This window comes from Gambusia affinis, linkage group LG13 (genome assembly GCF_019740435.1).
Source record: "Gambusia affinis linkage group LG13, SWU_Gaff_1.0, whole genome shotgun sequence".
NCBI classification, from domain to species: domain Eukaryota; kingdom Metazoa; phylum Chordata; class Actinopteri; order Cyprinodontiformes; family Poeciliidae; genus Gambusia; species Gambusia affinis.
Window position 1 is genome coordinate 4,196,759 of NC_057880.1, and position 13,128 is coordinate 4,209,886.

The window sequence follows — 13,128 nt, forward strand, 5'->3', positions numbered from 1 at the left end:
ATATAATGCATATATTATGCATTATAATATATGCATTATAATATATGCATAATATATGCATAATATATCATATTATGCATTATAATGTATGCATAATATATAATATTATGCATTAACCTGCATTCCCTGGAATATAAAGACTTTTATTTTGAAAAAAACCCATAAGCTTCATATTAAATGCCCACACTAATCCAATGTCTAACAGTGTTTGGGTTAAATCCGTTATTTACAGCCAGTAGTTCTAAATGGAAGCTCTGCCCTCTGTTTTAACTGAGTATTAGTTAGAACTACATATATGGCATTTTTGTAGTCCTTTTTTATTATAATTAGGTCAAAGGCTAATGCTAATGATTCATTTCAAATGGCCAAACTAATCGAATGTGAAACAGTGATTGGGTTAACTTATTTATATAATGCTCAAAACACAAGTAGTTCTAAAGGCCTGCTCAGTCCTCTGTTTCAACTGAGTGCTCCACCATAGGTAGAACTACAGTGATGCGTATTTGTAGTCCTAAGAAGCGGTACGAGCCACATTAACGGCCGCGGAAGAAGAATTTAAGAATAATAATAATAAAGAGGCGTTCTATTCATGCCTTCCCCTGCATATGGGCAGGCCCCAATAAATATATAATTTGATACAGCCAAATGCTAGCTGCGTTTTGCTGCACGGTGATATATGAATGCCGATGTTTATTATGTTACGAAATGTTCTAAGGGTAAACTTTGCCTTATAACCAGTTAGTCAAGTCAATCTCCTAAATCTATGTTTAAGTTTGTGTTTATTGGGTCCTGCCCATAGCAATGCATAAGGAGAGCAGTGACTGACTTGCGAAGCGAAGTCAGTCAGTGCCTCCATGCATTGCATGGAGGCACTGACTGACTTATTGTTCTACACCTAATAGAACGCCTCTTTATTATTACGTATTATTAACGGTGACAGAAGAATAATAAATATTATTTTTTACGTATTATTTATTATTCTTCACAATTATCACCCTATCGATATCAAACTCGGTCATGAGATTGATACACATGCCTGCTCCGGTAAAATGTGGTTTTCTGTCAAGGTGCTTCAGAGCAAAATCATGCACCAGGGTAACTGACGCTCTCCCTGATTCACTTCCATGTATTTCTGAAAATTTTCTGAGCTCTGCACACACTATCTTTGTCTCATCACTGCAACTACTGTGAATGAGGTACAAATATGAATCGCGGTACTATGGGAGACGACAAATAGCCCTCTCATACGCTTCAAACGGTTTTAGAATACGTCTCTCGGTTTCAGAACGGCAAAGGTTTGTTCGGAGAGCTTCTTCCATATTAACTGAATGGGTGTCTCACAAAGATAAAATTCTTTCTCCCCTTTTCTGTCTCACACACACGAGAGTTAGCAGAGGATCCATTACCACAGCAACGAAACGCAGCAGGGCAGAGGAGCTGATTAGGACTACAAAAACGCATCACTGTAGTTTTAATGATGGCAGAACTCTCTGGAATGAGCTGGCCTTTAGAACTAGCTGGCCTGCTTTGCCAAGGAGAAACATAACATTATGGTTTTAGCAGAGTTCAGTCCGCCATGTTTGGAGTTTGTAAGCTATAAATCCAAACTGGACAGCAAAACCGATCGTCTCAGGGAGCAAGGTGGTGCTGCTAATCCGACACAGACGGAACTATTTTACAACCTGATAATACAAGCAGAAGAATAAATGCATACCAACAAGACCAAGATTTACATAGGTTGAAAGCAAACTGCTTACTTGGAAGCAAAACAGGGGATCAGCAGAACCATGGTGGAAGGAAATCAGTGAGAGCACACTAAACCCGGAAAGCACCAAAACTCAACAAGAACATGAGCGACTGAGCGTCTGGTGTTTCATGAGACAGTGGGACATTACAAAGGTGGGAAATAAGCTGAAAGACGTTTTTATTTATTTATTTTTTTTGCTGAAGATCTTTCAGCTGAAACTATGCAGCAGAAACTCGCGATCATCTGGAGGAAACTCAGAAAAAAATTAATAAATAAATCAAAGAATGCCAAAAATCACTGGAAGCTTTTAAAACTTTATTTTCAAATAAATACGTTTTTATCTATCAAACATAACATGTTTTATCACATCAAACATAACATGTTTTGATGTGCTGTTTAATATATGTTTATATAAACATATTTTAATATGATTATTTAAGAAAAAAAAGAGAAGAAGGCTAAAAACATTCAGATTAATGCTGACCACTGAGTGTGGTGTACTCAATGGTCAGCAGGACTGTTGCCTGAGTCATATGGGTTTCTTCTGCTGCAGCTGGCTCCTCGTTTGGGTTTTCGCTTAAGAGCGGCGGTTCCGGTTCCTTACAGACTGGGGACGAGACCAAAACAACAGAAATAGTGCAAAAAATTGCAAATCTTTAGCAAACATACACTTATGCTCTTTTTCTGCTTCGAATATGTCTCGAAGCAGAAAGTCAGCAAAAAGTATCAAGATAAACATAAACACTGAAAAACCGTCCTGACTACAGCTGTCTTATGATTACACTCACATACTCAATGCTCATTAAACCTCTGGTGTCCCCGCCTGCTTTTCCAGAAATGATGAATGGGAATGTATTTGTCCTCGTGTGTAATTAAGTGGCCAATTAACAGATTCAAGGTAGAGGGGCTTCTCATTCTTCCACTCTCCCCCACATCAATACATGTTTGCATGATTCCTCACACACAGCGTCCCTTCACATCCAGCACAGAGACAGAAACATGCTCTCAGGCTCAGACCTCACTTTTCCTTGCTTTGTGAGCGCCTCCCTCTCTGTCCAGCTAAAGAAGTCAGAGAAGAACAGAAAAACGCCTACCCAGAAGTCCTTGTTGGGCCAGTTCTTCTTCTATTGCTATTAGGCGGTTGTATTTAGCCATCGTCTGAGCGCCACTCAGACCTCCCAGTTTGACATGGTCCAGCCCCAGTCCCACAGCCTGAGGGAGGAGAGAAGGTTTAAATGAGGTGCACAGGTTTTCCATCCCTCCATCCGTTTTCTAACACGCTTGTTCCTAGTGGGGTCACCAGGGGTGCTGGTGCCCATCTCCAGTGGTCAGTGGGCAAGAGGTGGGGTGCACCCTGAACAGGACAGCAGTGTGTTTTTGTTAATGTAACCACATAGAAATCATTACTGACTAAAAAATATAAATAATCAGTTCCACTTAGGGGCCCCAAACAGCCGCTTAGTTTGCTTATGCCTTGGCCCCCTTAAGAAGACATTTTATTGGATCAGCCCAATGTCCTTTGAAATAATTAGCCAATGAGTCATCACAGTTGATAAATTTATGATTTATTTTGTAACATTATGACCACCTTGGGCCGGCCGTCTTCCTGAACGGCTGTAGGCCATAAAGTGGCCAAAACATTTGTAACATTGTCTTAAAAATCTCTTTGTATTATTTTGTTGTCAAATTTGACCTTTCCAAGAAGCCCATCTTTTATTTCTACTATAAGCTCTAAGACATTTTCACCAATATGTACAAAAATCAGAATTAATTCCTGAGCTTCACACAATTAGAAAACTGCATTGCCTAATGAGTGATATTCTGAGTTTTATTTACTTGAGTTATTAAACAAACAGTGAAAGGAGAATTTTTGAACTTGAGCACATTAAATCAAGCTGCTGTTCAGCAGAAAGGTTACAGTGACATAATATAAAGGAACATGTGACACTGAACACTGAATGACAGAGAAGAGAACTTACTAAGTCTGCAAAGGATCCACCACTGCAGCATTCACTGAACATCGTATCCATCACCACCGAACCTGCAGATTAGAATTTAAAAATCCACACAAATGGAAAAAATTATTTTTTACAATCCATTGAAAACTTGTAAAGATGAAAAAAGCAGGCAGAAAAAAAATTATATATATTCTATCTGGATAATATTTCCTGAATATTATCACCGATTCTGTTCGTTACTTTTATGGACAGGGTGTTGATGGGATCCGTGACCAAAAGAACGAGATCGCGGATACAAGCGGCCGAAATGGGTTTTCTCCGTAGGGTGGCTGGGCTCTCCCTTAGAGATAGGATGAGAAGCTCAGTCATCCGGGAGAGACTCAGAGTAGAGCCGCTGCTCCTTCACGTCGAGAGGGGCCAGTTGAGGTGGCTCGGGCATCTGGTCAGGATGCCTCCTGGACGCCTCCCTGGTGAGGAGTTCTGGGCACGTCCCACCGGGAGGAGGCCCCGGGGAAGACCCAGGACACACAGGAGGGACTATGTCTCTCGGCTGGCCTGGGAACGCCTTGGGATTCATCCGGAGGAGCTGGTGGAAGTGGCTGGGGAGAGGGAAGTCTGGGCCTCCCTTCTGAAGCTGCTACCCCCGCGACCCGACCCCGGATAAGCGGAAGAAGATGGACGGATGGATTATCCAAGGAAGGCCTGTGTGTGTTCTGTTCAAGTCAATTATTATTTTTTTAAATACTAGTCCTGTCACAATAGCTAATTTTGCTGAACAATAAATTGCATTAAACGATGATATTGTTGTTTTGAGACCATTTTCAAGTACAGTGAACCCTCGCTGTAACGCGGTTCACCTTTTATGGCCTCGCTGCTCAGCGGATTTTTTTGTGCAGTTTTTTTTTTCACGGCACATTGTGTTCTGTGTCCTGATTGGCTAACCAGTCTCCATGTTTCTTCTCTACCTGCGTGCCAATAACATTACAGTCTTTAAATATACGTAATGCAGCTTTGGCAAATATTTTTGTCCAGAAGAAAACAACAACTACTGATAACTCTGTTCTTCTCTCGAAAAGACACACATGCTCCACAGGCTTCAGAAGAAAACGACACTAGAGAGCAGAGTGAGGCCGCAGCATCACAGTCAGAGGAACAGTGAAATATGAGTCACAATTTGATTTACTGTACTTCATACTGATGAATAAAATGATTGTTTTACTGTAGTTATTTGTAAGAAAGTCTTCTATTTGTTAAAAAAAAAATGCTTGGTCCTGGAAACAAGTTTTGTTCTTTGGTTTCAACGTAGAATATTTAATTATGCTGTATACTAATTGTAAAAAATAAAGGTTACTACTTCAAGGATTTCGCCTATCGCGGGTTCTTTTTGGAACGCAACCGCCGCGAAAAACCAGGATTCACTTTAGTACAATAGCAAGAACGGCATAATAATGCAAGGACACATTCATCACATTCCAATAAACTTTAAACTCTATTGAACATTTAAGCTCTGGAACTGGGAGATATTTGGATTATTTGTATGACCCTAAAAACTGGAACTGCTCCACCAGTTAGTCTGGAACGTCCCAACCTAATCTTTTGCCTCTCTCATAAAGAGGAAACTGTCCAAATAACTCTAACTTGTACTGCACCTATTGCTTATTCTCAGCGTCCGCCTGAGCCTGAATAGACTATGAATCTAGACAACAGATTTCCCAAATTAGACAATAAATGAAATTACATGTTATGAAGTGGAAAGGTACAAAGAACATGGTTTTAATAAAGAAAGTTTCCTTTTTATATGTCTGAATTGATATCAACAGGTTTAATAGTTATTGTTTGTCTATAGACAAAGAATTGCACACACTATTCGAAAAAGCAAAGCGACGTGAAACACTAATAGTGAAGTGGGAGGCTACGATTTCATTTTTAAACTTCTGAATCTTATAAGTGAGCACCAATAATCCATAAATCAAAAGACCATATTTTTATCATTGATCAGCCACACTAAGTCAAATACATTTCAGTTTGATCCTAGTTATCATGCAATGCTCATACCGAACATGCATATTGCAGCAGCAGAAAACTTTATGCTGCTTGGTCATATTTGTCTGCAGACACATGCAGCATGTTATTCTATCTTCATAGGGTCTATACATTGACTTCCATTCATTTTCTACAACCTGAACATAACCCTAAACTCAACCATCACAGACCTTACCTCTAACCCTACAACAGCATTTCCCCTTGTGGGGATCAAGAAAAAGTCCCCAAAGGAACGAAGGTTCCCTCAACCCCACATTGTAGACAGAAATAGGTTCCCACACACACACACACACACACACACACACACACACACACACGCGCAACACCTCCCATCTAGTACCTTGGTAGGAGACTATAGCATGGATGAGGTCGCTGACCGTTGTCTCGTTGGCATGTCTGAAGACATAACCATGGACTCCTGGCAGGACTGGAGCCTCTGGTTTGTGTGTGATGTCAGACAGCAGTGAACATGAAATCCCAATCCTACTGCTGAGTTTCTCCCATTGCTCTGCCTCCTAACAGAAGACACAATAAAGCAGTCTTAGACAAGAATCAGGTCGCATGTTTGAAGATCTGTTCAGAACTAAATGGTAATTAATAAAACATAAAAGCCAGATTTTCACAACAAAAAAAAAAGCGCACATCAGCAAAAATGATCACTATGAATGAAAGACAGATTTGTGTGAAGCAAATTACCTTCTGAATGGTATTGTGAGTTATTGATGTTGTGCGTGCATTTTTCTGTTTCATAAACCCTCTAACAAAAAGTTTGGGATATTGGGCAGAAGTATAAAAACAACAATGGCAAACAAATTAGGAAATAACTTCAGATGCTTTGAACTCACTTCTCTCCTGAAGGGATCGATCACGGCCACCACTGCCGGGTATTTGCTGGTGAGGTCGTGATACACCTCAATCAATTCATCTGGAGACTTCAGACCTCCTGTTGCTACTTCATACTTTCCTTTAGACTGAAGCAAAGCAGATACAATAAACAGGTCATTTGTTTAATGGACCCGTGTCCATATAATAAATGACTGGAATAAAAGAAGTATCCCCAACACAATGGTAGTATTACTATTGTAGTTGGAAAATCTTCGGCTGACTTACATAGTCCACAAGTTTCGGGGCAGCACAGTTCAGAGCCAAACCGACATCAACTCCCAGAGGCACTGTAAGGTTCCTGCAGGCGTCAGTGATGAGATCTAGAGGCTGTTCCAGCCGATCGCAACTCGCTATGAGCACTCCGTTGTGTGACACCGAAGACAGGGTGATCTTGGAGCATTCACAAAATCCAACAGCTTTGATGTTAAACGTTTTTCCATATCCGGTAGTGGATGTCGCTAACATGCCTATTTAAAACTTGGTTTTGTCCAAAAACAGCTTAGCTTAAGCTACCGTATGAATGACAAGTACATCATGCATACATAATAAGTTAAATCAAACAATTCTAAGGTTTGGTGAAACTAAGGCAACATCATTCAACTAGGTGATGTACAGGAAGCGTTGAACATCTTTTCAGACCTTTGTGCTTTCTCTGTCATCCTGCATTATATTAATTTGAAAATCCCCCAGGAAGTGCTCTTCATGTCCAAATCTTTTACAGAAACTTCAAGTAAAAAACATTTATGCAGCAGTGTCTCTCACCCCGCCTTTTCCTGACGTGCTCATCAGTCTCATCATCTCCTTCTGTAACTCCAAGGCCAACGTGACACTCTGTTGAGGACATTTACAGCTTTGTTACTTTTAAAAATGGTGTCAGGAAATGGGACAAATGTAGTAAAATATAGAACATCCACAGCTATGCAAAATTCTGATTATTAAAATTAAGCAATGGGGGAATCATGAAAAAATAACCTTAGAAACAGCCAGCCAGTCCATGACAACTGTCAACTCGTTGCTGTCGGTAACAGACAAAAAAGGCTAAATATGGTAGAGAAGATAAATACCTGTCTGACTGGACGTCCCACTTTGGAGATGAGAATAATTTCTTCCAGTAAACACAGTTTTCCAGGGGATTTCTTCCCACAGCTGAGCAGAGTTATCCAGGGAACAGGAACATGAAAATGTGCCGGTACCTGTGGTGAAATGAGTTCAACCTTTTGAATGCTTTCAATGTTCTGTAAAAAATTAGTATTTCTGCTCTAGTCAAACCTCTTGATTCTTCAGAGCTGATATATATTTGTAAAGAGGCATTTCCTTTATTTCTGCCCCACACTGAGCTACAGCCAGGGACACTGAGCCGACAGCCATGCCTTCCAGCAGAACTGGCTCTGGCGGCTCTGGTGGAGGAAATAGCTTCTCGTCAACAGTGCTCTTTTTGCCTGTAATGTAAAGAAAAAGATGAAAAGTTTGATTTTTTTCCCCCTGAAACTAAACATGTCAAGAGTTACATATGGATCTTGGAGTCCTAGATATAAGCTTTAATATTTTTAGTCATTCTTGAGGGGTGCCACCACCAAAGGGGTTCAAGTACTTTTAAGACGGTTCAACCATTGGCTGCAGTTGAGTTTTTTGTTTGTTGGTTTTTTTGTTTTTCAGATTGATTCATAAGGAAAGTATCAGAGCTGGTCCAACATGTCTGGCACCTTGAGGTGCAAAATTTTAGAATTCCAGCAGCATCTTCAGGGTTACGGTGAGTAACATTTACCTTTCCCGGAGCTCTTCTTTTCCTTTGTCGGCGTTACTGGTGTTTTGCAAGCCACTGCTTCGAGCTCGCTGGCTTCAGCCTTCAGCCTGTCCCGCCTTGCTTTCTCCTCCTCACGGTAGGACGCAAAGAAATCGCTGCCAGGAATAACACAAATTAAAATTTTGGTGTCAATCGAAACACGACATTTCTAAAACATCTCGGAAACTCTGCACAGGATTTAGCAGCATTAAGGCAGAGATGTTGTGAACTGCAATAGACAGAATCCAAATTAGTTTTTAAAACTCCCATTCACTGTTATCAGGACCCCATTAAAGCCCTTAATCGACCCCCTCTTTTGTATCTTGTTGTAGACTCTTAAAAATGCCTCCTGTGTATGTTACGTTAGTTGTCATTCGTTAACTTGAAAACAAGTGGAGTCATTACCTCAGCATTTGATCAATTTCAGATTGATCACATGGGTCCTGGTTCAGTAAAAGTGTCCTGAACGGTTCATGTATCCACTGAAGAGCAGTCTCCACATAATCAGAGCTCCTCTGACTCCCTTCAGCTCCCACTGGTACAAAGTGACTTACGACAGCTGCTGATGACATGCTCTGAACAGAAGAATGAACTAGTTCAATAAACAGGATTAGGTATCTGTTTGATAGTTTTTGATATTTTAAATAGTACAAATAATAATGGTAAAGTCGTGCTGCCCTTAACATCTGGTTATACATAAATACAATTCATTTCACAGCTCTTCTGGAGTTTAACTATGGATGCATAGCTTAGTGGAGAATGAGGATAAAAGAAAAAATAGCAATAAAATGTTATTAGTGCTTAAAAGTTTGAATCACCAGTAGTCTCAGCTCTGCTCAACAAGCATCAAGAATGCAAGAACACAACGCAGAGAACAATTTATGTCCTAATCTGAACTTTGTGACACAACCCCTTTTCCTTTGACCATTCTTTTGAACAGTATGGGTTACGATACTGTTCAAAACATAAACTGTCGTGGCATTTTGTCGGGCCAGATAGAGAAGGAAACCTTCGTAGCGGTCACTCTGTGTGCAGCAGCTGGAGAAGGGCTCGGCTCGGCCAGGGCACCATGTGTGGAGCTGTGATTCGTCTTCTCCCAGGACAGCTGAAGCCAGTCTCAGAGTCATTTTCAGTTGGGAAATTAGTCGCCAGATGCCCAAAAATTAGTGGAAGATGTAGCTTGGATCCAAAGCTATTTCAAAGATGAAGTCTTACTTGGCGAGTACGGAAGAGGATTTTAATGTGTGTCTCCCCAATGAAGTAATGATGCACCAAAGAGGAAGAAAGTATTATTTATCTTTCATCTTACACCTTGATTTTGCTTTAAGACTCTTTCTTCCTTAGTTTAAGATGTTTAAAAAAAGAAAAAAAAAAAGAAAAAAAAAGGTTAATAGAGTGTATTCTGGAATTCAATTCTACCACTCTATTTTTCGTCAAAAGTTTTGTCCTTTATGGCCGGCCTCAACAATATTCTGCTGTGATTAAAACATTAGCAGATTTTAGCCTAAATAAATTTACTGAATGTAGAAAAAAAGGGAAATTAAAACTGCAATTTGGGATTAATGGGATCAACGGAACAAAGAATAGTGAGATATTATAATTTTGTGACATATTAAAATAATCTAAGCTTGTGATTCTTTGACAACCGACTTGTTCTTCATCTATGTGGATGTGGTGGATGACTTCTGAATTACTTTTACCTTTTCTTTGTTACAGACGATGCAGAAAACCTCTGCCTCAACGATAAGCTGTCCATTTTCTGAAAAAATGCCTCTTCCTCTCAGATCACTGATCCTCGGCGGTGTAGACAGTTTGAACAAGCAATCAGCCTGAAGGAAAATATTTGTTTTAACAAAAGTCACCCAAGAACAATGCACAAAAATGTCATACTCAAAAACAGTCGCTTATTTCTAAAGATTAAAAGCACAGAGAAAAAAAAATCTCTCGATTCTAATGCTCTCAGATATTGTGTAATATTCACAACGTTGGAACAACACAACAAAATATGGCTTGATATTTTTAATTAAGGTTACTAATTCTGGTAATCTGATGAGAGGGTGTTGCATTTCCAAAAATGTTTAAATTACATCTACTGTTTTTTTTTCTTCCATATTACAAAAATTAAAACAATATTTAGATAAAGCATTTAAGATTCCAGTTTTATGTTGTAAATATCTTTAGTGTTAGTCTGACTATGGCCTTGTAAGACTGTGTAGCAGACAGGCTTCAAGGTGTACAAGTTGTATCAGTCCTGCCATTATGTTGTACTTTGCTCACGGGAAGCGTGTGCTTGTGAGAGGCCACGCACGTGACCACGTAGAACGGGCATCAGCCAATGAAAAGCATTACAGCCGCTGTAGTTTCTAAACGTTGGACTAGTTACCTCTTTCGTTTGTGAGTATATAGTCAATCACAGCAAACATCAAATAGAACAAATATATTTCATAAAATGTTAAACAAATGGCTTCTACCGCGATAATTATGTGAAATTAAATTAATTATAGCTACCCCAACTTCTGCTTTCACCTTTACAGAGCTCTTTGGTTCCTCCTATCAGTCTGTAGCTTCTCATAAAGAGGTCATCAAACCAAATTTCAGATCTACCATAACTGACTAACACCTGCTGGCCTCAGGTTGTGATTGAGAAACCAGTAACTTCCTACCAGATGATGACATAATCTTGTTAATTCCTCTGTCCATTCTAGTAGCTGATATATTGTGAAAAACCAGTAGAAATGATGCACTTATTGAGTCAAGTTTACATAGAAACAACGAGCCGCGAGGCTTTGCTTGTGAGACTTGCGGTCACGTGGGTCAGTTGTGAGCGGAGCTTGGTAAGCATGGAGCGGAGCTTCCATGGAGCGGAAGTTGCACTGGCAGTTACAACGTCCTTTACAATGGCAGCCATTCCCTATGTAATGCTATGGTACTTCCTTGTGCGTTGTACTGTAATTTTTATGGTAAATTTTTGGTAACGACAGCTACTGGTAATTTACCATAAAGTTTTTATTTTGTTTTGGGGTTTGTTTGTTTTTTACAATAGAATGTCAATATATCATACAATCCTGCCGTGCTTTCCACTTACGTAGAGTAATCTTTAAGGTATATGTGTTGTTTTTATAGTAAGCTGCATAGAAAGGTTACAGACATTTCAAAAACATTTTATGGGAGCAGGCATTCAGTGCGATGTCATGACAGACTTTCATATCAATACAGCAATTTTTGTAGGTGTGAGGGCGATTTCAAAAATATTTTGGGGGGTCAAAATTCACTTCGTTTCTCACTCTAATGGAGCGGCTGTGGGTGTCAAATACACTGCCAGTTACAACGTCCTTTACAATGGCAGCCATTCCCTATGTAATGCTATGGCAGGCCCCAATAATAGAAATACTTGATAACTAAACATAATTAGGATAACTCAAATAGCGGTGGCTTTTATCTCCGATTAATTGGCTTTATAATCGGATGGTTTAACCGTAACGGGTGAGTTGTGACTGTTCACCCCTTCAGTGGGGAGAAAAAAATAAACCTACCAGGTAGCCACGAAGGTCTGGGGCCTGTCAGACGAAGTACTCATTCAGAAACCTCTCTAATGTAGCCGGAACTCCGTTCCTCCGGAAATACTCGGCAGGCGCCATCCTCATTTTGTTTAAGTCCATCTTCTCCGGGCGAGGGCTGCTTAACGTTGATGTAGATATATATTTTTGTCCAACACCCCACACACACACACAAATTTGACCGTTTCAACAGTTTTAATGTTGTGCGTTACCATGGAAACAAAATGCACAGGTGACGACGGGCGCGTGGGAAAGGGAAGTCGAAGTTAAGTGCTGCGACCGTTTTTCTTTTTTTTCTTTGAGTCAACGGGGTCAATTATCATTCACAGCAAACTGTAGGTCTGTTTATGAGCCGTGACAAACATAAACAAGGATGTTCTTGTGAACAAGTTTGTAACTCCCTCCAAGCAGAAAACGGACACAAGGCGTTCTTCGTTGTTACTGGCATTCAATAACAATGCCGTGAGAACTGTACAAACACAAAATACATTTTACAGAAACACATTCACATAGAGAATAGACAACTATTACACACAAATTAAAATACAAAAAAAAAAAAATGCGTACCTCATTTTGGGGGTCAAAAATTCACTTCGTTTCTCACTCTAATGGAGCGGTAGTTGGTGTCAAATACACTGCCAGTTACAACGTCCTTTACAACGGCAGCCATTCCCTATGTAATGCTATGTAAATTAATTAGCATAACTCAAATAGTGGTGGCTTTTATCTCCGATTAATTGGCTTTATTATCGGATGGTTTAACCGTAACGGGTGAGTTGTAACTGTTCACCGCTTCAGTGGGGAGAAAAAAATAACCTACCAGGTAGCCATGGAGGTCTGGGGGCTGCCGGACGAAGTACTCGTTCAGCAGCCTCTCTAATGTTGCCGGAACTCCGTTCTTCCGGAAATACTCGGCAGCCGCGATCCTCAATGCGTTGAAATCCATCTTCTCCGGGCGACGGCTGCTTAACGTTGATGTAGATTCCGGTTCCCCCCACATGCACACACACGCACAAATTCGACCGTTTCAACGGTTTTATTGTTGTGCGTTGCCATGGAAACATAATGCACAGGTGACGACGGGTTCATGGGAAGTCTAAGTCGAGTGCTGCGATCGTTTTTCTTTTTCTTTTTTTTTTGAGTCAACGGGGTCAA

General features: G+C 40.2%; 1 protein-coding gene across 2 annotated transcripts; it reads right to left on the reverse strand.

Moving 5' to 3' along the window:
• Window positions 1-2,049: 2,049 nt before the first annotated feature.
• LOC122842656 (enolase 4-like) lies at window positions 2,050-12,997 on the reverse strand. 2 transcript variants are annotated; one of them, XM_044136724.1, is made up of 14 exons: window positions 12,186-12,741; window positions 11,950-12,091; window positions 10,117-10,245; window positions 8,822-8,991; window positions 8,399-8,532; window positions 7,903-8,072; window positions 7,698-7,826; window positions 7,396-7,464; window positions 6,859-7,023; window positions 6,594-6,719; window positions 6,089-6,263; window positions 3,727-3,788; window positions 2,842-2,959; window positions 2,050-2,354 (listed from the first exon to the last, which is right to left on the reverse strand). In XM_044136724.1, exons 4-14 carry the CDS (start codon window positions 8,986-8,988, stop codon window positions 2,221-2,223), a joined length of 1,449 nt encoding a protein of 482 aa, XP_043992659.1. In that variant the 5' UTR covers window positions 8,989-8,991; window positions 10,117-10,245; window positions 11,950-12,091; window positions 12,186-12,741; the 3' UTR covers window positions 2,050-2,220. The 2 variants fall into 2 exon arrangements, with proteins under 2 accessions (XP_043992659.1, XP_043992658.1); XM_044136723.1 differs by lacking the exons at window positions 11,950-12,091; window positions 12,186-12,741 and adding an exon at window positions 12,794-12,997.
• Between the last annotated feature and the right edge of the window lie 131 nt (window positions 12,998-13,128).